The 27,060-nt window shown below is 38.2% G+C and overlaps 1 protein-coding gene across 3 annotated transcripts in view; it reads right to left on the bottom strand.

The window, feature by feature from the left end:
* The window catches only part of LOC128698646 (ecto-NOX disulfide-thiol exchanger 2-like), a 67,099-nt gene that overhangs the window by 4,390 nt on the left and 35,649 nt on the right, over positions 1-27,060 (bottom strand). For all 3 annotated transcript variants that reach the window (XM_070103899.1, XM_070103898.1, XM_070103897.1), the window contains 7 exons: positions 20,440-20,641; positions 18,860-18,985; positions 18,090-18,174; positions 15,651-15,799; positions 15,184-15,396; positions 10,601-10,707; positions 349-471 (listed from right to left, as the gene is read on the bottom strand). In XM_070103899.1, coding sequence (XP_069960000.1) covers positions 349-471; positions 10,601-10,707; positions 15,184-15,396; positions 15,651-15,799; positions 18,090-18,174; positions 18,860-18,985; positions 20,440-20,641 — 1,005 coding nt within the window. The remainder of the gene's footprint in view (positions 1-348; positions 472-10,600; positions 10,708-15,183; positions 15,397-15,650; positions 15,800-18,089; positions 18,175-18,859; positions 18,986-20,439; positions 20,642-27,060) is intronic.

The following is a 27,060-nucleotide window of genomic DNA, read 5'->3' on the forward strand; positions in this document are numbered from 1 at the left end:
AGGTTATTGCTGTGAAGCAGAAAATAGAATATAAAAATTATGGCTACAGCATTTGCCTCTTTCCCTTGAATCAAATCATATAATGACATGATACTTCACAATATATCTGGCAGGACTAAACTCCTTCAGCATGTATGCATACATACCCACCCCTTGAGATACCCAAATTAATGAGTACTACATCTCTAAGTTCTCCATCCCTTCAGGGAACATCTAGATAAGTACAAATAGTAAGCGTGTCTGTCTTGCACTCAGCAGACGAAGGATCAAGCCTCCACCATGTCTTCCACTTAATGACCCACATGGGTCTAGCACTTAACATGAGTTATTAAAAAATTAAGGCCATACCTTCAGGTATTCATTCTGCCGAATCTTCTTCCTGGCAGGCTGGCCCGCATCCTCTTCATCCGAGACATCCATTTCTTCTGCATCTTCTTTGTCCGATTCATCCAGCTGAATTTCCTTGATTTCCTGGAGCACCAATAAAACAAGAACATGTCAGTCTTGTGCTAAATAAACACAGCAGCATCCAGAGCAAAGCCTGACTTTTTTTTCTCTCACAATAAAGCACTGCTTTTAAATTAACTTTATAATTTGAAGTAGTGCATTTTTTTTTTTAGCAGATTAAAGTTACAAGCAGCCTGATGTTGCAAGCGTTGATCAAGTCTATACCATGATAGCATTTTTTATTACATCAGACTGTTGGTGTGTATTGTAGTTCTGTGATTACAAAGGATTTAAGGCGAGGTTATCTGCTGGAAAATACTACACTCAAAATATTTCAACACAGATGAAGCTAGGATAAGAAGAAAATAGAGAGGGGTGGGGGCAAAAGTGAAGATAGGGAATAGAATATTAAAAAGACTGGGAAAGAAAGTTACAGTATGCAGAGAGAAAGAGATAAGGGCAATGTAAATAACCCTTCATTACTTTGAAAATATATATACTATACCTAATTGCTTATGCAATAAATCAAAATCTCTCATTACCAACTAAACAGTTGATATAAAAAATAAATAAGCATAATACAATACAGTGCTTCTACACCCTGATTGTTACTGCATAAACTATGCAAAGTGATGCCAAATTTTGTGTTCATCCAAATAATAGAGTCACAGAATAAATACACGAGCAGCCTGGGATACGCAACAGAGGTCAGTCAGTTAGTTGTCTCTAATTTGATCAAAATTAAGTGTAGGTAGATGCCAAACTGAGCCCCTGGATGCAGCTGCCATCAGAATTTCATCCATGTATGCCCTCTATAAACCTTACCTCTGGCATTAACAATTCTACTTACCTCATTGAAATCCTTTGTGTCATCATGTCTTCATAAGGTGAGGCAATCTAATTTCTCTATTTTGGATTATCTACAATAATAAATAATGGGCAATGCCATGGTTGAGAATTCATGCAATACTCACAAGAGGAACTATCATAAAGCAGTAGTGAAGAAGAATAAGAGCAACAATAGATTTGTGAATGCAATGCTGAGCTTTGCACCAGATTGGTCCTTATACTGCCTGCTGAGTCACAGTCGTCATGGCAACCATGCTCTTCCAACCATTCCTTTATCTTACCAAGAGACTTCTCCAAAAAGTTTAACGGAACTTGAGGCATGCCTAGCCTGGGATCTGCAGCATGCACGTGGTTCACTAAATATGGCTCTTATGACCAATCTAGGCCCATGCATATAGCATGGATGTATTAATGACGTCTCCCTCCATAAACACATGCAACTTTTACCTGTCGGCATATACATAGTGACAACTAGATTGCACTTGCAAAGCTGTGTGTGTCTGCTCAGTCTGGCTTACGTTCAATCTGATATCATTACCCAGAATTTCTGTCAGGTCACCAGTGTAGGTCAAGCCAGACTGAGGCATTACACACGTTTTGCTCACACTTTACACAAAGCTTCATTCAGGTAAGACACCTGCTGAATCAGGTAAAAGACACCTGCTCAATTCTAGCTGATGAGTGACTACTTTTCTGTGAAATTTATGAAACTTTAATATCTCTAAATACTGGCATTTAAGTATACTGTACACTGAAAATAAATAACTAAATGATAGTATACTGAAAATAAATAACTAAATGATAGTATACTTACATATAATAAATAAATAAGAGGAGAAATCTGTGAATTTTTCCCAGAATAAAGTTCATTCTCTTCTCCAAGGACAAGGGTCCTCAATGAGCACAAGTGCTACTTCCATATATTTATTTTATATGGTATGTGTATGTGTATTTGTATGTATGCATATTTGTGTGTGTATTTGTGTATGTGTATTTTTAAGTGTGTGTGTGTTTAGGTAGTGGGTTGGTAGACAGCAACCGCCCAGGGAGGTACTACCGTCCTGCCAAGCGAGTGTAAAACGAAAGCCTGTAATTATTTTACATGATGGTAGGATTGCTGGTGTCCTTTTTTTCTGTTTCATAAACATGCAATGTTTCAGGTACATCTTGCTACTTCTACTTACACTTAGGTCACACTACACATACATGTACATGTATGTATGTATGTATGTATGTATGTATATATATATATATTCACCTTTAATTTTCTTCTTTTGCACACCCTACCAAATTCATCCACCAATCTCTGCAACTTCTCTTCAGAATCTTGGGAGATTCTGAAGAGAAGTTGCAGAGATTGGTAGATGAATTTGGTAGGGTGTGCAAAAGAAGAAAATTAAAGGTGAATACAGGAAAGAGTAAGGTTATGAGGATAACAAAAAGATTAGGTGATGAAAGATTGGATATCAGATTGGAGGGAGAGAGTATGGAGGAGGTGAACGTATTCAGATATTTGGGAGTGGACGTGTCAGCGGATGGGTCTATGAAAGATGAGGTGAATCATAGAATTGATGAGGGAAAAAGAGTGAGTGGTGCACTTAGGAGTCTGTGGAGACAAAGAACTTTGTCCTTGGAGGCAAAGAGGGGAATGTATGAGAGTATAGTTTTACCAACGCTCTTATATGGGTGTGAAGCGTGGGTGATGAATGTTGCAGCGAGGAGAAGGCTGGAGGCAGTGGAGATGTCATGTCTGAGGGCAATGTGTGGTGTGAATATAATGCAGAGAATTCGTAGTTTGGAAGTTAGGAGGAGGTGCGGGATTACCAAAACTGTTGTCCAGAGGGCTGAGGAAGGGTTGTTGAGGTGGTTCGGACATGTAGAGAGAATGGAGCGAAACAGAATGACTTCAAGAGTGTATCAGTCTGTAGTGGAAGGAAGGCGGGGTAGGGGTCGGCCTAGGAAAGGTTGGAGGGAGGGGGTAAAGGAGGTTTTGTGTGCGAGGGGCTTGGACTTCCAGCAGGCATGCGTGAGCGTGTTTGATAGTGAATGGAGACAAATGGTTTTTAATACTTGACGTGCTGTTGGAGTGTGAGCAAAGTAACATTTATGAAGGGATTCAGGGAAACCGGCAGGCCGGACTCGAGTCCTGGAGATGGGAAGTACAGTGCCTGCACTCTGAAGGAGGGGTGTTAATGTTGCAGTTTAAAAACTGTAGTGTAAAGCACCCTTCTGGCAAGACAGTGATGGAGTGAATGATGGTGAAAGTTTTTCTTTTTCGGGCCACCCTGCCTTGGTGGGAATCGGCCAGTGTGATAATAAAAAAAAAAAAAAAAAATAAATAAATAAATAAATAAATAATATATATATATATATATATATATATATATATATATATATATATATATATATATATATATATATATATATATATATATATATATATATATATATATATATATATACACATATACATACATACATACATATACCCCTCTGGGTTTTCTTCTATTTTCTTACTAGTTCTTGTTCTTGTTTATTTCCTCTCATCTCCATGGGGAAGTGGAACAGAATTCTTCCTCCGTAAGTCATGTGTGTTGTAAGAGGCAACTAAAATGCCAGGAGCAAGGGGCTAGTAGCCCCTTCTGTATAAATTACTAAATTTAAAAAGAGAAACCTTCGTTTTTCTTTTTGGGCCACCCTGCCTCGGTGGGATACGGCCGGTTTGTTGAAAGAAAGAAGTGTGCGTGTGTGTGCATTTATAAGTTATTTTTGTGTGTGTGCATTTGTAAGTGTATCTGTATATGCATTTCTGTTTTTTTTTTTTAACACATCAGCTGTTTCCCACCGAGGCAGGGTGACCCAAAACGAAAGAAAAACCCCAATAGAAAGAAAAATTTTCATCAGCATTCAACATTTTCACCATCACTCGTACATAATCATTGTCTTAGCAGAGGTGCTCAGAAACGACAGTTTAGACATCCCTCCAAACTGCCAATATCCTAAACCCCTTCTTTAAAGTGCAGGCACTGTACTTCCCATTTCCAGGAATCAAGTCCAGCTAACCAGTTTCCCTGAATACCTTCACAAAATATTACTCTGCTCACACTCCAACAGCTCATCAGGTCCCAAAAACCATTCATTCAACATACTCATGCAGTAATCTGAAACCAAGACAACAGTGCATAAGTGTTTGCAATAAAGCTAACAGAATCCTTGGCTTCATATTCAGAAGTATAAATCATAGAAGTCCTCAGGTTGTTCTTCAACTCTACATATCCTTGGTTAGGCCTCATTTAGATTAAGCTGCACAGTTCTGGTCACAGTATTACAGAATGGATATAAATGCACTGGAAACCGTACAGAGGAGGATGACAAAGTTGATCCCGTGCATCAGAAATCTTCCCTATGAGGACAGACTGAGAGCCCTAAATCTGCACTCTCTAGAAAGGCGTAGAATTATGGGGGATATGATTGAGGTGTATAAATGGAAAACAGGAATAAATAAAGGGGAAGTAAATAGTGTGCTGAAAATATCCAGCCAAGACAGGACTCATAGCAATGGTTTCAAGTTGGAAAAATTCATATTCAGGAAGGACATAGGAAAGCACTGGTTTGGTAATAGAGTTGTGGATGAATGGAACAGACTCCCGAGTACCATCATAGAAGCTAAGACCTTGTGTAGTTTTAAAAATAGGTTGGATAAATACATGAGTGGGTGTGAATTGGACCTGACAAGCTTGGGCTACCAGGTCTAGTGCCGTGCTCCTTCCTTAAGTGGAAGTGACCTGACTAGGTGGTCATTGTTCTAGGCCAGGGGGTGGCATGGACCTGCTTTGCATGGGTCAGTAGGCCTGTTGCAGTGTTCCTTCTTTCTTATGTTCTTATTTCTGTGTGTTTATGTGTATTTGAGCATGTCCATACACTCACACACACACACACGAATAACCAGAGATGTCTCCTCTTTAATTATTTTTGCACATTTAAATAAGGATGAAGAATAAACTACTGTACTAAAATGAATTAATTATAGTATGTACGTATAAGTATGCAATTAAAAGAAAAACAACGAGAGATGATGCAGAGACAAGAATAGATGACCATAATCAAAAAATGTTTTTTTTAAGGAAGCTAAAAATTTACATAGAACGCAAGAAGAAAACTAGGAGAGTCAGTCTTATAATGGGTCAAGGGAAGGAGGTATTACTGTACTATGTCTTCTAACCAGAAGAACTAAACAACCTGAACAATAAACCTCACTACACTGCCACCCAAAATGGTACAGCTCATTTATACAGCAATTTATTACATCCTCTGCAAAACACTAAACCTGTAAGGGTCATTCAGAGACTGGAAATAGAAGGTAATCAGGTATGATCCAAGGGAAGAGTGACTGCAGTTATTGGTATAGCAAGTTCTTGGTCAAGGCATCGTCCCTTTACAACAAATATTCACAATGTTTATCCTAAACAAGTCTTGTTTTATACATACAGTATAAAACCATACACCATAAGAACTCAATGTATAATTCTTAAGCTATCTTTGTGTAATCTTTGTCACAACTAAGTGTTGCATGTAATCTCTGTTATAACTAAGTGTTATAGAGTGACCAGTGTATCAAGCTTGGTAAAACGTCTTATGTATCAGGGTAACAAACCAATGACCAATTACATCCCAATGGGCTAGTAACCCCTTCTCCTGTAGACATTTACTAAAAAAGAGAAGAAGAAAAACTTTATAAAACTGGGATGCTTGAATGTGCATGGATGTAGTGCAGATGACAAGAAACAGATGATTGCTGATGTTATGAATGAAAAGAAGTTGGATGTCCTGGCCCTAAGCGAAACAAAGCTGAAGGGGGTAGGGGAGTTTCGGTGGGGGGAAATAAATGGGATTAAATCTGGAGTATCTGAGAGAGTTAGAGCAAAGGAAGGGGTAGCAGTAATGTTGAATGATCAGTTATGGAAGGAGAAAAGAGAATATGAATGTGTAAATGCAAGAATTATGTGGATTAAAGTAAAGGTTGGATGCGAGAAGTGGGTCATAATAAGCGTGTATGCACCTGGAGAAGAGAGGAATGTAGAGGAGAGAGAGAGATTTTGGGAGATGTTAAGTGAATGTATAGGAGCCTTTGAACCAAGTGAGAGAGTAATTGTGGTAGGGGACCTGAATGCTAAAGTAGGAGAAACTTTTAGAGAGGGTGTGGTAGGTAAGTTTGGGGTGCCAGGTGTAAATGATAATGAGAGCCCTTTGATTGAACTTTGTATAATACATATTTTAAGAAAAAAGAGGATAAATAAGTATACAAGATATGATGTAGGGCAAAATGACAGTAGTTTGTTGGATTATGTATTGGTAGATAAAAGACTGTTGAGTAGACTTCAGGATGTACATGTTTATAGAGGGGCCACAGATATATCAGATCACTTTCTAGTTGTAGCTACACTGAGAGTAAAAGGTAGATGGGATACAAGGAGAATAGAAGCATCGGGGAAGAGAGAGGTGAAGGTTTATAAACTAAAAGAGGAGGCAGTTAGGGAAAGATATAAACAGCTATTGGAGGATAGATGGGCTAATGAGAGCATAGGCAATGGGGTCGAAGAGGTATGGGGTAGGTTTAAAAATGTAGTGTTAGAGTGTTCAGCAGAAGTTTGTGGTTACAGGAAAGTGGGTGTGGGAGGGAAGAGGAGCGATTGGTGGAATGGTGATGTAAAGAGAGTGGTAAGGGAGAAAAAGTTAGCATATGAGAAGTTTTTACAAAGTAGAAGTGATGCAAGGAGGGAAGAGTATATGGAGAAAAAGAGAGAGGTTAAGAGAGTGGTGAAGCAATGTCAAAAGAGAGCAAATGAGAGAGTGGGTGAGATGTTATCAACAAATTTTGTTGAAAATAAGAAAAAGTTTTGGAGTGAGATTAACAAGTTAAGGAAGCCTAGAGAACAAATGGATTTGTCAGTTAAAAATAGGAGAGGAGAGTTATTAAATGGAGAGTTAGAGGTATTGGGAAAATGGAGGGAATATTTTGAGAAATTGTTAAATGTTGATGAAGATAGGGAAGTTGTGATTTCGTGTATAGGGCAAGGAGGAATAACATCTTGTAGGAGTGAGGAAGAGCCAGTTGTGAGTGTGGGGGAAGTTCGTGAGGCAGTAGGTAAAATGAAAGGGGGTAAGGCAGCCGGGATTGATGGGATAAAGATAGAAATGTTAAAAGCAGGTGGGGATATAGTTTTGGAGTGGTTGGTGCAATTATTTAATAAATGTATGGAAGAGGGTAAGGTACCTAGGGATTGGCAGAGAGCATGCATAGTTCCTTTGTATAAAGGCAAAGGGGACAAAAGAGTGCAAAAATTATAGGGGGATAAGTCTGTTGAGTATACCTGGTAAAGTGTATGGTAGAGTCATTATTGAAAGAATTAAAAGTAAGATGGAGAATAGGATAGCAGATGAACAAGGAGGCTTTAGGAAAGGTAGGGGGTGTGTGGACCAGGTGTTTACAGTGAAACATATAAGTGAACAGTATTTAGATAAGGCTAAAGAGGTCTTTGTGGCATTTATGGATTTGGAAAAGGCATATGACAGGGTGGATAGGGGGGCAATGTGGCAGATGTTGCAGGTGTATGGTGTAGGAGGTAGGTTACTGAAAGCAGTGAAGAGTTTTTACAAGGATAGTGAGGCTCAAGTTAGAGTACATAGGAAAGAGGGAAATTATTTCCCAGTAAAAGTAGGCCTTAGACAAGGATGTGTGATGTCACCGTGGTTGTTTAATATATTTATAGATGGGGTTGTAAGAGAAGTAAATGCGAGGGTCTTGACAAGAGGCGTGGAGTTAAAAGATAAAGAATCACACATAAAGTGGGAGTTGTCACAGTTGCTCTTTGCTGATGACACTGTGCTCTTGGGAGATTCTGAAGAGAAGTTGCAGAGATTGGTGGATGAATTTGGTAGGGTGTGCAAGAGAAGAAAATTAAAAGTGAATACAGGAAAGAGTAAAGTTATGAGGATAACAAAAATATTAGGTGATGAAAGATTGGATATCAGATTGGAGGGAGAGAGTATGGAGGAGGTGAATGTATTCAGATATTTGGGAGTGGACGTGTCAGCGGATGGGTCTATGAAGGATGAGGTGAATCATAGAATTGATGAGGGGAAAAGGGCGAGTGGTGCACTTAGGAGTCTGTGGAGACAAAGAACTTTGTCCTTGGAGGCAAAGAGGGGAATGTATGAGAGTATAGTTTTACCAACACTCTTATATGGGTGTGAAGCATGGGTGATGAATGTTGCAGTGAGGAGAAGACTGGAGGCAGTGGAGATGTCATGTCTGAGGGCAATGTGTGGTGTGAATATAATGCAGAGAAATCGTAGTTTGGAAATTAGGAGGAGGTGCGGGATTACCAAAACTGTTGTCCAGAGGGCTGAGGAAGGGTTGTTGAGGTGGTTCGGACATGTAGAGAGAATGGAGCGAAACAGAATGACTTCAAGAGTGTATCAGTCTGTAGTGGAAGGAAGGCGGGGTAGGGGTCGGCCTAGAAAAGGTTGGAGGAAGGGGGTAAAGGAGGTTTTGTGTGTGAGGGGCTTGGACTTCCAGCAGGCGTGCGTGAGCGTGTTTGATAGGAGTGAATGGAGACGAATGGTTTTTAATACTTGACGTGCTGTTGGAGTGTGAGCAAAGTAACATTTATGAAGGAGTTCAGGGAAACCGGCAGGCCGGACTTGAGTCCTGGAGATGGGAAGTACAGTGCCTGCACTCTGAAGGAGGGGTGTTAATGTTGCAGTTTAAAAACTGTAGTGTAAAGCACCCTTCTGGCAAGACAGTGATGGAGTGAATGATGGTGAAAGTTTTTCTTTTTCGGGCCACCCTGCCTTGGTGGGAATCGGCCAGTGTGATAATAAAAAAATAATAAGTACACATTTTCATATACTTAATTAAGCTATCTGATATTAAGTGTTTCACACAAACATACAATTTACTTGCATTTTACTCATTAGTAATTTGTTCATTGCTGGCAGCTTTGAAGGGGGTGGGGCTCTAATATTGTCCCTTAATAAAAAATACCAAGCTGAAAAATTAGGAACTAAATGAAGCTAGTATGCTGGTCCATAATCCTCTTATTTGAAATCAGTGCTATTTATAGTCTTTGAGACTCTGTTAGCTCTCAGGCAAAATGCAAATGAAAACTTGGAACCAAAAATAAATTGGCTAAGTTTAGAACTATGAAATTAATAAAATCCATTTCCCAATACATATTCCTGATTGAAAGTCAGGGGGCAGAGAAAAGGCCATTTACATAGTTTGGGCATTTAGAGGATGGAGGAGAATAGGATGACCAAGTGGGTGCAGAAATCTAGGGTGGAATGAGAAGTAGAGGCAGTTAATAAAGAAAAGTGTCAAGTGCTAGGGGCTTGAACATCCAGGCCTGTGAGAGCATGTTAGTTATGAGTGACAAGTGGCTTTTATAACTTGACATGCTGCAGTGTGAGCAAGGCAACATTTATAGATTCAGGGAATGGGTTAACTGGACTCGAGTCCTGCAGGGGAAGAGCACAGTGCCTGCAGTGGCAGGGATATTGAAATTAACAGTGTCATATGAATTGTAATGTCCTCTCACTTATAGCAAGACAGCTATTGAATGAGTGATGATAATTTTTTTTTTTAACCTCACACTACCATGGTGAGAGATGACCACTGGATTAAAAACATGCAAATATATATTAACTGTAACATATCTAATCATCCCAGCAGCCTAGGTCTCACTTCAAGTCTAGACTTTATATTCAAGGGTGACAGTATGATCATAAGTATCAAACTCTAGGAAAGAGAGATGATTTTTAACAGATTTTAAAGCATAAACAGATTCCTGACTGTTTAACAGACACTAGTACCCTGTTGAACAACTAGGGTCTACATAAGAAAAGGCTCTTTTTGCAAATAATTTCTCCCCAACAGCATGCAATTAAGATGTGGAGAACAGCCATGCTTACCTTATTACAGTGTACAATATAACAATTATTCAACCTTTAAAATAATTAGTAGCACTTCTGTAGAGGACGACACTTCTTACAATGAATTACCTGAAGAAGCTTTGCCAGTAGGTGATTTCATGTACAAAGAAACAGCCCCATGTTTTGCACTAGTTCATTAATGATTTTCATGAACACTGAACAAAAGACACCACTCACAGGAGAATGCCAACCTGATCCCATGACCTAATATGTGAAACTAGTCAAACACAATTCACTGAACACAATAATGTACATTATACAGTCATGGGGGTGCAGCCTGTGAGTGGGGCGTGCATGGGGCGCAGCATACCTCGGCCTGCTTCTTCCACATCTCAATGTTGCGCCTCTGGGCCTTGGTGAAGTGGTCCCAGACCTTCTGGTGACCGGCTGACAGGAAGACACGCTCGATCTGACCGACTGAGTGGCGGAAGAAACATGTGATGGTCAATAGGAGTAGCACAGCCGGGAGTGTACCCTGCATCTCTGGGCTGCAGTGCTAAAGTCTGTGAGCCCTCGTCTTGCTGCTTACACTTACTGCCTGTCCTGCTGACTGAACTAGGTCATGGGAAAGCGCCTCACTCCTACTATACAGCCACTACATCAGCTCCAGAATTTCAGCACTTCAAAAAATGACAAAGATATCACTTTCATAAAATTTACCAACTGCTGGTTTGACTGGTGGAGTAGAGGTGAGGCTAATACACACATACTACACCTGGTTGGGGTGTATTCTGAGCAGGCACTGTAGCAGTGGAGGGACACACAACAGATAAAGGTCCAACACTGGACACAATTACCTGCTTCCTTGTACCTTCTCTACTACACTGGTACTGTACCACCTTAATCAAACACAATCTTAAACTTATTTAAACTCAGAGAGTATCTTAAATAATGCCATACTTTCAATCTTGTATACCGCATACCTATACACATTATTCCATTCAGCAGTAATAAAATCATCAACTCAGTACACTATCCAAATTGAGTTAATGCCACGTCTTCACTTTCATTGGTTGTAAACTTGCACACAAAATCCCACAGATAAGCAGACTATGTACTACAGATTTGCAAATATCCTTCAGCACAATGTTAGTTGAGAATTTTCCATGATTAATTCACAGGAAGTTCAATTTTACATATTCTTCATTGCAATATCTAAACCAAAGGACACTGCACACCCAACCACACCAGGAAACACTTCATCAACACAAGAGCAATAAAACTGAGAAACACGCTAGATAACAAACGATATGATTGATACTAATAATTGACTGTACCAGCTAATACTTGACTGTACCAGCTAATAATTGACTGAATACACATGTTCAAACAAAATATAAGAGTTTTTGTCCATGTTTCTTAAAGTCATTCAAATGCTTGTTACACAGCCATATGTAGCTGGTGTTGTTTTGGATATTAAGACACACTGCTGGGTGCATGTTGATCTTCGTGCTTCTAGACACAGGTCAAGTACTCCCACATTTAGGTCTAATTGCTTAATGTACTTTGAGAATTGCTCCCAGTTCAGCTGATGGACTGCCTCCTGCCTCCTCTCTGCCACAATAAGCTTCATTACTTTGCATTTGCCACCATCACTTTTCTTTGTCATACCATTTTTGTAGCCTGTTACAGTCACTTTGTTGTTTTTATGCAATGCAGTCACCTTTGTTTGTGCACAAATAACCAGCACATGGGAGAAAGAAACTTATGATGATGTTTCAGTCCGACTTGGACCATTAACTAGCCACACTTATGACACAATGTAGTCCAAGTTGGACCACGGCGCTGTAATGAGTTTCTTTCTGCTATGTGCGGGTTATTTACATATTGTTCCAGTCACGGTATTGCACCTTTTTATTCTTTACCTTATATTTTCATTTAGTTTTGCAGCAACAGCAGAAATTTGTGTCGGAGTCTATCCCCTCTGACAAGTTGTTTACACACACTAAGAAGAGAATAGGACTGACCCTGTTCAGATTACTGCTGTCCCCAAGAACAAATTCTTAGCTCCCATCTCATATTTATTTCATCTAAATTTTCTTATTCGCTTTGCTTTTTCCCTCAGTCTGTCATAGGCCTCTCCTCTTTTATATTTGTGCGTGTCCCTCAAAGTACATTATTTTTTTTTTTAAACACGCTGACTGTCTCCCACTGACCCAAAAAAGAAACACTTTCACCATCACTCATACTATCACTGTCTTGCCAGAGGCACACAGATACTACAGTTCAGACGTCACTCTGAACAGCAAATATCCCAAACCCCTCCCCAAAGTAAACCCTTATAGTTTTTCATCTGTGATCGGCACCTTCTGAATATATGCAACCTATGCTCTAGCGTGCATGTGACATTTTTCTTTAGTCAGCAATGTTGCTAATCGGATTTAGAAAACCATTTCAAAATTACCAAACCTTAATTCATCTAGTTTTAGAAGCTGGAAGGCATTAATTTTATTTTTAATCTGCACTTTAATGCCAACTAAAATGTACTTCTTTCCTGCCCTTTTCATGTGTGTAAATTAATTTAGTACATTCATGCATATGTCAGATTTTAAAATGCAAATGTATTGCATGATCGTAAGTGGCACACTCATCCTATTATAGCTGAAAAATACACATGTAGTAACTCACTTTATATAAGCAGGTACATCAACTAGACAACTGTCAACCATCTACTCCAAATAATGTTGGAAGATAAAGTGCAACAATTTACAATTTGACTTTGCACTAAAATTATCAGCAATATATCAAATAAAAAAAATGAAAGAATGTTTGTTATTAATGGATGTGACCCTTTCACTTTCAGTCTGTTTACAATGAAAACTGATCTTTATATCAAGATCCTTAATTTTGAAATACATGACATAACAGAAGTATTCTTTACATTACACTAGTCAATGTTTGTATGATATTACAATCTTTATCAACACGCTGGGTACTTAACAGCAAGCTTTTGTCAAATATTATTCAGTCTTTCCAATAAGAGTTACCAAGTTCCCTGCTTACTTTAAAGAATTATAACTGCATATTAAATACTGTTATAGGTGACTACAAAAAGATTTCTACGACTTCATTATCTCGCCAAGCATTACAATGAACCACCCAAATTCCTTGCATTTTGGTTTTGCACTGCCTAGCAAATTTACTGGGTAAAGTAGAACGACTTTAAATAGCAGTCACTGCAAATAATTTTGGTTTAGCGGCAACAACACATGCAGACTGCTGAAGTGAAAGGACTGTCATCACATAATTAACTTATTATTCTACCTTGTGATTATAATTATCAATCTTCTCTTATATTCTGGTCATTTACTTTAAAATAATGAAAACAATAGTCAAATATAGGACATAGAAACAAGGGACAAAACTGCACTAATGCATTACCTTTAGTAACCTCTCTTGTAAATTTATGTATATATTAACAGTCAAAACTCGCTTATTACCACTACATCAAGGTAGTATTATGATACTCTCGTCAAATTAATACTTTATCACACAAGTTATGTGACATTTATTATTAGCAAGCCGATTTGAAACTAAAACACAGCATAGACAAATAAATTATTAATAGCCACAGAAACAAGATATGTTCTGTAATCATTAACCTGCATCCATATTAATATAACTGATCAATGATCAACTTTACTCTATCTCAAACTTAATATGATGGATTAAGTATTCAAGATTTGCAAAACTAAGGTTCCTGAACCTTTCCAAGGAGACCTATTTTCTCACAAGGGTTCTACTGCCAGCTCACCTTTCAAGTCTGCAAATAAATGATGACAAAATCTTTTGAAGAAACCTAGCTTAATTTTAATTACTTTACCAATGAGCCTTCATGTTTAAAAAAAGTTGTTTATTGGATAGTATATTAACAATATGTTGTGCTATGTTCACACATGCAGCCTCATCACTCTGCTAGACTTTCTCCAAGGTACTAGTAACCTTATTCACTTATAATGTTTGTTCTCAAAAGTTTTTTACTGAAATTCAATTAAATATAGACAAAACTACTCATGTTTGTAAGTTTGAAACTTAACATGTGGTCTAAAACTTTATCAGAAATGAATGCAGATGAGATATACAGTACAATGAAAAATGTCAGAATAAGCGAGGTTTTACTGTGCTACAACTCATCACGGTTCAAATTCAATGAAGAGCATTTGAGTATATGGCAGGAATACTCACTTTTGGAACAGCTCCTTACGCGAAAGCTGGAAAAAGCTCACTTAAAATTATTGGTAATAGTACTGTACAAACTGAAAGTGCCTCGTATGAGGTCATTTCTGATGCCTGGTACACACCTCAACTCACCATCCACACGTCACGAATTGTAAAGTCTGGCGAGCTTCTCTTGCACAAGCAGTAAACAGCAGGTAACTCATTATTCTTGACCAATTATGCCAATAGTGTTTAAAGAGCTGAGAGCCATGTAGCATCACATGATCCCTTCCCTTCTTGCTCTTTGGGTTACTATACCTGTTGTTACTGATAAACAGCTGCAAAGTTTTATCATCATCTCAGAGTTCTGGTCACTACCTAGGTTTACTTTACCACAGAAATCTCTCCACTTTTTTTCATAGTTGCTTTGCTATGTGTCTAGAACATACCATATCCAACAGCATGTTAATAAAGAATTGCAAACTTCCCTGGATTACAGGCTGAGAATTTTTTTAGGATAAATATAGAAAGGACCGGTTTTTGAAACAACGTTCAAGTCATCCGAGTAGAATTTTGTTCCCTGATTTAACTGAGGTATCAGTAATTATGGTACTGTACATTAAAAATGAACAATTAATAAACATACAAGAATGCTTTTCTATAACACACTGTACTTTCCAATCAGTGAGTCATAAAGGGGAGCTGTTATCTACACCTGTCTAAACAGATACTCACACTGCATAAAAACGCCTTGCATGCGTGCTCGCGTCTGCTCTCGGAACTTTGCCAATTCTTCTTCATACTGGCCCTTTTCTGTCATCAGGCGCCGTACATGGGAGTTGGTTGACTGAATCATACCATAGAAAGTGCCAGAGTTGCGCTTGTTGCAATCACCACGCTCCAGCCAAGTGATGAGAATTTGGGCTGCCTTTGAGAAGCTATCATCACCTACAGGAAAAAAAATAAGATTTATGACACCTTTTAAGCAATTATGTAGAACTACAAATTCAATACTACAAACTCGCCATTTCTTACACAGTTTGTTATCCCTACAAACTCTTACTAATAACAGAGAGATTTCTTCAAAACACAGCTTCTTCTTTGCCTTCATATCAGGAAAGACTAATTGATTTCTCAATCAACCTTCTTCTAAATAAAAGATATACAGAATTATTCAACTTAAATATTTAGAGAGCAATTACCCTTTAGCTGTTCAGCAATAAGAGTGGCTTCATGCTCTGAGTAGTGGACTACTGGGGGAGGGGACGGTGGACGCAACCTTTCTGCTTCAATACGTTCACGATGTCGTTGCTCTCGTTGTAGCTGCCGTTGCCGACATTCCCACTCGTACCTGAAATTTTTAAATCTATTAAATTATGATCATTAACAGAGAAGGAAGTTGAAAAATTAAAACAATTAGTGTTGCTTCATACTGTTAACAGAAGATGTGAACCACAACTATAGCTTTGCTCCTGTATCTACAGGTAGATAACCACTTGGAATTTTATTGAACAGACTTGGGTATACATACACTATGCTACTACTCTACTTTATATGACAGTTCCACAATGGGAACAACTTCAGTATACTATGTACTACTATAGCAGAATCTCAAATCATGCCAGTTATGTTCCTGAAAACCTGAGCTTTAGGTGAAGCTGTGATATGAAATGAAGAACATATGTGAATAATAAGGTTACGTTCAACACACCTTGAAAAAAGCCACACATTTTTCCTAACTTTTGTAATTCATCAAAAATGAAAGTTTATGGTAACACTACAGTCATTGCTTCTTTATCTGGAAATGTGTCAAGTGGTGCTGTAACCCTACTAGGCCGAGATGGATTTTTTTTTTTTTTACCATACTAGTCATCTCCCACTGAGGTAGGGTGACCCAAAAAAAGGAAGAAATACTTTCACCATGTAACATCTGTCACATTGTTTCCCTATTAATCTTACCATATTTTTTTTTTTTTTTTTTTTTCAACAAGTCGGCCGTCTCCCACCGAGGCAGGGTGACCCAAAAAAGAAAGAAAATCCCCAAAAAGAAAATACTTTCATCATCATTCAACACTTTCACCACACTCGCACATTATCACTGTTTTTGCAGAGGTGCTCAGAATACAACAGTCTAGAAGCATACACATATAAAGATACACAACATATCCCTCCAAACTGCCAATATCCCAAACCCCTCCTTTAAAGTGCAGGCATTGTACTTCCCATTTCCAGGACTCAAGTCCGACTTTTCTAAATGCCTTTTCTAAATCCATGAGTGCAACAAAAACTTTGTTATCTTTATCTATATATTGTTCACTTATATGCTTCAATGTAAACACTTGGTCTACACATCCCCTACCCTTCCTAAAGCCGCCTTGTTCATCTGCAATCCTGCTCTCTGTCTTACCATTAATTCATTCAATAATAACTCTACCATACACTTTACCTGGTATACTCAACAGGCTTCTTCCTCTAATTTTTACACTCTGTTGTACTCCTTTCCTTTATATAAATTAACTATGCACACACACACTGCCGATATCTAGGTACCTTTCCCTCTTACATACATTTACTGAACAAGAGTACCAACCACTCCAAAACTATATCCCACCTGCTTTTAACATTTCTGTAATGATCCCATCAATCCCAGCTGCTTTACCCCCTTTCATTTTACCTACAGCCTCATGCACCTCTACCACTCTCACAACTGGCACTTCCTCACTCCTAAAGGATGTTATACATCCCAGGCCAATGCATGAAATCCATGCCTCCCTTCAACATTTAACAACTCCTTAAATTATTACGATCATCTAGTTATAAAAGTAAAACAAACAAGTTTATTTAGCCTCATATTCTTGTTGACACAAACATCGTCAACAGGTGAAACAAATTTCCAAGTATAGTCAACAAAGCTAACAGCTTGAGTAGCTTTAAAAACAGGCTGGACAAATATAGGAGTGAAAACGAGTTGGGTTTGACAAGACCTACGTAGCAAGTGCCTATAGGCCTGTTTCAGTATTCTTCAGTTATGTTTTAACTTAGCAAAGTAATGGTTTAGCAATAGAGTTGTGTATGAGAGGCTGAGACTAGGAACTGCATAGCATGGGCCAGTAGGCCTACTGCACTGCTCATATTCATGAATGCAATACTTCATGATGTGTCAAACTCCTGTTCTAGCAATAACATGGATCCTCTCAATTTCTGCCAACTTAAGGAAATTTCCCATATCTTTATTTTTTCAAAACTTTATGGCACAATTGACTGCTAACTTTCCCACACAAAATATTTCAGTAGAAATTTATTGAAAACATTATTCCTGGATGCATGATACACAAGATTCTAGTGTATGTTAATTTATACGAGATGCATGGCGGAAACAAAAGGTATAGTTTCCTATCATATTCCAGCAAAGTAGGGTGGAGATGGGGGTAGAAGCACACATTATTATTATTATTATAATCAAGGGGGAAGCGCTAAACCCGGAGGATTATACAGCGCCTGGGGGGGGGGGGATGTGGAAGGCATTCAGGCTTAATTTGGGGAACTGGAGCACAGATCCAATTCCCTAAATCAAGAGCCCCTCACCAACATCAAGGAACCTTCCTTGAGGGGTAGAAGCACACAACTTTTAAAAGACTCACTGATCATCCCTGGCTTGGGCATAGTCTACATGTAGTCTACCAGTGTTGGCTGCCTCTGTGCTGTTATTAATGCGCATTCTGTACCCTGCAATACAAAAAACACACTTTATTCACTCTCACTAATTTAGACATCTTTAAAAATGCATATTTCATTACTTCCTTTAAAAAATTATGTTGATGACTCTCCTCCCTGAACACAACTTAAAAATTTCAGGCAAACGTAGAACTCCTTTTCTAAATCCATAAATGTAACTAACATCTCCTTACCCTAATCTATGTAGCACTCACTTATAAGATTCAATATAAATACAAGATGTATTATTACATTATTATTATTTTTTTAATACATCGGCCATTTCCCACCAAGGTGGGAGTGACCCGAAAAAGAAGAAACACTTCCATCGTCACTCACTCTATCACTGTCTTGCCCGAGGCGTGCCGATACTACAGTTTAATTATCAATTATTATTATTATTCCCTTCCTCCTTTGTTCCTTTGCTATGTGAAGTAACACCAATCAATCAGGTATGTAAATATGATAGTTATTCAACCACATCAGGTACCATCAATTTGGGACAAGTGGTGGGTAACTGCATTAGCTAAATATCGTACTGCACTAGCAGTAATAATATAATACTTAAGAATATAACTGGTAGATTATTTTAAGAGAATGTATGTGGATTATTACTCAAGAATATTCAAAAGCAACTAATATTATAATGAGACAAAAGAGGAATTCTCTCTCGGAACTTTAGTAATAATTTGCTTACCTGACAGAAAAATGGCATTGTCAACAAATTCTTCGAGCTCATATCGTATGTGGCAGAAATTCTTTTTGCTCAGGCGAATTGTCGTTATCTCCCCACAGCGCTCGAAGACGTCTCTGACGATCTCCTCTGCAACATATTGCTTTACCTCGCGCATGTTGAATATGTTCACAGAACAATACCAGCTGATTCTACTAAGTTAATAATGATTTTCTTCTACAGATTCTCCACTGTACCCTGTGGATGGCTATGTAGAGCAACATACATGAGCCATACAGACAGTGATATTCTTATACCAAAGCTGTGTAGATGACTGTATTAACAGCAGTTACAGTATAAGACTGTGCCATATAAAACCAACTTTTTACAACTGTGAGATACTTAAAAGACACTATAACATCCCTAACACTGCCAGTCATGCTTGTCCCTTACTCTCTGTAACTGTAATAGTGAATGCATGCTGGTAGCCTAGCTACCAGCATGGTGAAAGTCATCAGATGCAAGATGTAACCTTGACCTACATAGCTGCATAGCAGGCTGCAGGGAGGGAAGGAAGGGTGGAGCTGGATGTGTATACATGGTGACAGGGGAATTACCCAGGGTCACATAGGTGGCCCCAGGGGAGAAAGTTGCTGCTGTTACAATGAAATATAACAGTAATACTGGGTATATAACTGTTTTACAAAAATAGTTGAGTTGCAAAATGCACTAAATATTTATTCACACTAACAAACCTGAATTTAATTCTTATAAATAATAGAGGCAACACCTAATAAGAATGTGTCTTGCCAATAACAATGCTTTTCTCCTTTGCAAGAAAAACATATCAAAGATATCTGCAAAAAAATTCAAGTGGAAAAATTAATTGTTGATGTAAATAATTCTAGAATTTTGTACAAGAGAACAATAATTCTGAGCAACAGCAACAGCAGCTGTGAGATGGGTATTATAAAGCCTGACAAGAAGGCTGAGTGGAGGCAAGGCTGCTGCATATTCCTGCCAAACAGGCATTTTAAAAGCAAGAACAGATGTTCAACATACGAGAACAATGATCAATACAGGAATGGATTAACTCAATGCACTATAATGAAAACCTTACAAGAAAACTTTTGATTTTTTTTTTAGTTTAAAAGATCTATGAAACCCATAAAAGAAAATATGGTAAGCTCTAATTCTGCAACACTAAGTAACCTTAATAATATTACTATTGTACAGGTTTGCCTTTGCAAAGTTAATTTGCTATTATGCAATGTCTTATTTCTATCTATAATTCAGTATATGTGATATACAACACAAAATTGAGTTTATAGCCTGAGTTTAGTATAGCTATGAATAACCTGGAATATATTCATAATACAAAACAAGGAAGACCTGTACTGTATTAAAGTCTCATGAACCAAGTATAAGCATTTAGCTCATCTATATTCCATAAGACTGGATCAAATCTTACAATTCTATACAAAACTGAATGAAAATAAAAAGACATCAATAAATCTAACAAAGACATCAACAAACTTTATATGACATCAACAACTCTAAGGAAGACATCAACAAAGTCAATACAAATCCCACAAACACTATACCTGTAACATTTTCAGGAAGGCCACCAACAAAGATAGTTCTGCAGCCAAGAGGTCGTTCTCGTGTAGTTGGTGGTGGGGCAAGGCGGTTTGGTGGTACTAGGACACAAGTTTTGCAATGTAAAGGGTTTTTCATGGGAACTGTCAGGCCTTCAGGAGACATCATCCAGCCAAACATGCCCCATGTAATACGGAAATCGCCACTCTGAAACATTTTAGTTTACAACTATTCTTACAATCAAAAATCTTAGTCCATAAAATTAGAATTATCCAGACAAAATTTTAATGACTTCAAATTTTATCACATCCATTATTTATCATTAAAACAGGAAGAGCCAAAGAAAAAACACTTAATTGTTACCAGACGCTTTTCTAGATATACACATCACAGTTCAATATTATAGTTATTATTCAAGGGGTAAGGGCTAAACACACACGGGTCATACAGTGCCTGAAAAATGGGAGGTAATCGGGTGACCTAAGAAAAAGGAGGTTAGACTCAGCTCCTTGGATCAAGAGCATTTTACCAGCATTAAGGCATCCCCTCCAGGGAAAGGGAGAAGAAACTTTGTATACAGGAGGGCCCCGTGTATACAGGTCCCACTTTTCGGTGTTCCACATTTTTGTTGCCTTTCACCTGAGCCATTATTCATTATGTTCAGTGCTCTTACCACTCTTTTGCAGTTATCACCAATTTTGTACAACAGTCGTGTAAAGGAAGGATGAACAACGCCGTATTTTAATGTAGGTATTATATTTTATTTTTATTATCACACCGGCCGATTCCCACCAAGGCAGGGTGGCCCGAAAAAGAAAAACTTTCACCATCATTCACTCCATCACTGTCTTGCCAGAAGGGTGCTTTACACTACAGTTTTTAAACTGCAACATTAACACCCCTCCTTCAGAGTGCAGGCACTGTACTTCCCATCTCCAGGACTCAAGTCCGGCCTGCCGGTTTCCCTGAATCCCTTCATAAATGTTACTTTGCTCACACTCCAACAGCACGTCAAGTATTAAAAACCATTTGTCTCCATTCACTCCTATCAAACACGCTCACGCATGCCTGCTGGAAGTCCAAGCCCCTCGCACACAAAACCTCCTTTACCCCCTCCCTCCAACCCTTCCTAGGCCGACCCCTACCCCGCCTTCCTTCCACTACAGACTGATACACTCTTGAAGTCATTCTGTTTCGCTCCATTCTCTCTACATGTCCGAACCACCTCAACAACCCTTCCTCAGCCCTCTGGACAACAGTTTTGGTAATCCCGCACCTCCTCCTAACTTCCAAACTACGAATTCTCTGCATTATATTCACACCACACATTGCCCTCAGACATGACATCTCCACTGCCTCCAGCCTTCTCCTCGCTGCAACATTCATCACCCACGCTTCACACCCATATAAGAGCGTTGGTAAAACTATACTCTCATACATTCCCCTCTTTGCCTCCAAGGACAAAGTTCTTTGTCTCCACAGACTCCTAAGTGCACCACTCACTCTTTTTCCCTCATCAATTCTATGATTCACCTCATCTTTCATAGACCCATCTGCTGACACGTCCACTCCCAAATATCTGAATACGTTCACCTCCTCCATACTCTCTCCCTCCAATCTGATATTCAATCTTTCATCACCTAATCTTTTTGTTATCCTCATAACCTTACTCTTTCCTGTATTCACCTTTAATTTTCTTCTTTTGCACACCCTACCAAATTCATCCACCAATCTCTGCAACTTCTCTTCAGAATCTCCCAAGAGCACAGTGTCATCAGCAAAGAGCAGCTGTGACAACTCCCACTTTATGTGTGATTCTTTATCTTTTAACTCCACGCCTCTTGCCAAGACCCTCGCATTTACTTCTCTTACAACCCCATCTATAAATATATTAAACAACCACGGTGACATCACACATCCTTGTCTAAGGCCTACTTTTACTGGGAAAAAATTTCCCTCTTTCCTACATACTCTAACTTGAGCCTCACTATCCTCGTAAAAACTCTTCACTGCTTTCAGTAACCTACCTCCTACACCATACACTTGCAACATCTGCCACATTGCCCCCCCTATCCACCCTGTCATACGCCTTTTCCAAATCCATAAATGCCACAAAGACCTCTTTAGCCTTATCTAAATACTGTTCACTTATATGTTTCACTGTAAACACCTGGTCCACACACCCCCTACCTTTCCTAAAGCCTCCTTGTTCATCTGCTATCCTATTCTCCGTCTTACTCTTAATTCTTTCAATTATAACTCTACCATACACTTTACCAGGTACACTCAACAGACTTATCCCCCTATAATTTTTGCACTCTCTTTTATCCCCTTTGCCTTTATACAAAGGAACTATGCATGCTCTCTGCCAATCCCTAGGTACCTTACCTTCTTCCATACATTTATTAAATAATTGCACCAACCACTCCAAAACTATATCCCCACCTGCTTTTAACATTTCTATCTTTATCCCATCAATCCCGGCTGCCTTACCCCCTTTCATTTTACCTACTGCCTCACGAACTTCCCCCACACTCACAACTGGCTCTTCCTCACTCCTACAAGATGTTATTCCTCCTTGCCCTATACACGAAATCACAGCTTCCCTATCTTCATCAACATTTAACAATTCCTCAAAATATTCCTTCCATCTTCCCAATACCTCTAACTCTCCATTTAATAACTCTCCTCTCCTATTTTTAACTGACAAATCCATTTGTTCTCTAGGCTTTCTTAACTTGTTAATCTCACTCCAAAACTTTTTCTTATTTTCAACAAAATTTGTTGATAACATCTCACCCACTCTCTCATTTGCTCTCTTTTTACATTGCTTCACCACTCTCTTAACTTCTCTCTTTTTCTCCATATACTCTTCCCTCCTTGCATCACTTCTACTTTGTAAAAACTTCTCATATGCTAACTTTTTCTCCCTTACTACTCTCTTTACATCATCATTCCACCAATCGCTCCTCTTCCCTCCTGCACCCACTTTCCTGTAACCACAAACTTCTGCTGAACACTCTAACACTACATTTTTAAACCTACCCCATACCTCTTCGACCCCATTGCCTATGCTCTCATTAGCCCATCTATCCTCCAATAGCTGTTTATATCTTACCCTAACTGCCTCCTCTTTTAGTTTATAAACCTTCACCTCTCTCTTCCCTGATGCTTCTATTCTCCTTGTATCCCATCTACCTTTTACTCTCAGTGTAGCTACAACTAGAAAGTGATCTGATATATCTGTGGCCCCTCTATAAACATGTATATTTATTTTACATGTGTATTTATTTTACTTTATCTGTTTCTTTTATGCCTAGCTGTATTGAGCACTTAATATATTGAAATACAGGGAAGAGAGATCAATCATAATCAATACATGGAAAATCCAAGAGTGACTGGTCCCAAATCTGCACACAGAAATCACTCTTTATGAAAGCAAAAGACTTGGCAGGCAGTGCAACACACCACCAATGAAAAGTAGGGGCACCATTAGTACACTTAGAGAAAACACAATAAGTGTCCGGGGCCCAAACTGTTCAACAGCCTCCCACCAGCCATAAGAGAAATTACCAATAGACTCTTGGCTATCTTCAAGAGAGAGCTGGACAGATACCTAAAGCCAGTGCCAAATCAGATGGGCTGTGGTTTGTACACTGGACTGTTTGTGGCCAGCAGTAACAGCCTAGTTGATCAGGCCCTGATCCACCAGGAGGCCTGGTCATGGACAGGGCCATGGGAGCATTGATCCCGGGAATACCCTCCAGGTAGACTCCAGGTAGTGTAAATATATCAGGTATTTTAGATGCATTCAATAATGAAAAACTGCTCTTTTCCACATGCTGGCAATTTTCACTTATTGTTTGGGGTCACGAACCTTTGGATCTGTACGAATGGTGCCCATATGTATACTGTAAACTGAATTAAGACACCAACCAACAGCTCCAGCAGAACCCAATGAAGTGAGTAATGTAAATAATGCATTGTACTAGCAAATAATGCCAAGTAAACAGTACTAGGACCAGAGGAGCTACAACCCTGGGTACTGAAACAACATGCACAAGAACCAAGTTAGCTCCTCAGCAACATTATTGAACCTTTATAAAAGACAGCAAACTAGTATACAAATAGAAAATGGTAAAAATTGTGCAGACATGTTGAATAATAATAATAAAAAAAAAGTATCAAAATGCACACAAATACTATGAAATAATAGAGCCATGTTTCTTGAAAGACTGCAACAGTAGGCATAGTCAATGCTGACTGGCTTGAAGAAGACAAGTTGGTACCATGGCTGGAACAATTCATTACTAACAATTTGCAGAGGAGAACAGATGCCATTTCAACTAAATCTGTGTCATTAGTAATACGAGACAGAAAATAGGAAAAAACATTATGACAAGCTACCTCTTGATTTAATAATGGTTAAGGAGAAACAAACTCTCCAAACTGCTAGCTAATTGCCAACTGACTGGTTCACAGCAAGCAACAAAACACTGCTCCTGGCTGGTGAAGTGTCAGTGGAGCTGCCTTGACCACTAGTAAATGCTGCCACTGTATAGTGTGTCAAGGGTGGTTTTAACCACCTGAAGTTATTTTATGATATTCAAACATCACTGTGAAAACTTGTTAGCTCTATCTTATATTTTTTTAATACACCAGCCATATCCCACTGAGGCAGGGTGACTTAAAAAGAAAAACAAAAGATTTTCTTTTTAAAGTTAGTATGTAATTTGTACTAGCCCCTTGTTCCCAGCATTTTAGTTGCCTCTTACAACACAAATGGCTATCTTACATATAAGGCTTTAAACTAATATTGACCTAAACCAGCCATAATATTCAAGTTTTGTTTATCCAGTACTCAACCACGCAAGAATTTCCACAAATATTTCTCAGCTCCATTTATTTTAAGCATCACATCAAACACCACCAAAAATACTTGCCAACCTAGTGTGGCAGACAACACTGACAAGACATTAAATATTGGTCCTTAACTGGTACTGAGTACAGCAGACCTCTATTATATTCAAGTGCTTAATAAGAACTCATTCAACTCTCTAAACTATTACAGCACTCACCTTCACTTTCCCATTCATTCTTAAAGAGGAATTTGTTAATTGTACTCAAAATTTGAATGCCTATACATGTATACTTTGTCCTAACATAAATATAAACAAAGATTCATCTAAAGGTGAACCCCAAAGAATAAATGTCATACAAAATTAAAGACATGAATAGTGGCAAAAATAATAGACAAATAATTAAATATATTAGGTGCAGACACTAGATGCAAGACACACACACTCTGAATCACAATTGTTAAAATATAAGCAAATCTCAATTTTTCTTTAACACTGGCTGTCTCCCACCAAGGTAGAGTAATCAATAAACCTCAGTCCTATAGAGAAAAAACTATCAATGCCACTAAATACTACAATACTTCAACAAAAGTCTAGTAGCAGTAAACACAGAAAAGACCACAATAATTATGAAGTAGAGGACAGCCATTTACTATGGGAAAAAATACCCATCTATGAATTTCTAGATGTGTACATACATCTCTCACCTCCAGACTGATTCAATGATTAACCAAAATTTGATGCTACAAAAAATGCTACAAGGAATTTGCAAAACTTAATTAACATTTGGCCAACGATATTTGTTATGATCACTAAAATGTAATTAAAATGGCTAATGATGTTTGTTACCATGATAATGTAATTAAAGCTTGACTAATGATATTTGTTACCATAATCAATAAAATGTAATTAACCTTGTGAGTGTCCAGACCTCCGATCTGAAAGGTATCCACAGTGTCCAAGAATTTTGAAAAAAAAAAAAAAAAAAATCTTATGAAATGGTAGAGAATCTTTTTCTGAAGGTAATAAAATAAAACATATGAAATTTGATAGAAAATTTATGAAATTATATTACTGCAAATTTTGATGTCAGTGATATTTACGCTTTGGCAATTTTGCCTACTCTGTGTCCTATTTTACGCCAGTTACATTATTCCAGGCAACCAAATTCTTGGGTATTTTGATAGTATGTTTTCAATTTTATCAAGTGAGCAAAAGAAACCACCCAATAAGTAATTTGGCCAATTTCACACAAGGTTCAAAATATGCCATTTTCAAAATAGGGTCCACAATAAACAATGCAGGCATTCCTGGCACTAAAATAACATTTCTTCTGTTCATTAGTTATATTCTCAGGCTTCACACATGAATCCCATTTTAAATTTTTATTCACATAAAAAAATAAGATTTACTGTTATGAATTATTGCAATTGTATAAATAACATCAACTCATTTGTGACCACACATTAGACTCATCGGATAGACACGTATTAGACGAGTGACATAATTTGTGCACTCTGGAATATTGGCAAAGTTCGAACATTTCTGCCAATTTGAGCTCAATTTCAAGCTATTTTCATTCCTGAAACCAATCAAAATCATCACTATTTTTGTAATATATCTTCCAATGCATCAAATGAAACCAAGAAACTGAGAATACAACCATAAAAACCACACGAAAATACACCGCAAAGTCACTGTTTTAAACCAAAAAGTTTTTTTTTCTCATTATGCACTGCATGCTGCAGGAATTTTTTTATACAGTGC

This window comes from Cherax quadricarinatus, chromosome 88 (assembly GCF_038502225.1).
Source record: "Cherax quadricarinatus isolate ZL_2023a chromosome 88, ASM3850222v1, whole genome shotgun sequence".
Classification (NCBI taxonomy): Eukaryota; Metazoa; Arthropoda; class Malacostraca; order Decapoda; family Parastacidae; genus Cherax; species Cherax quadricarinatus.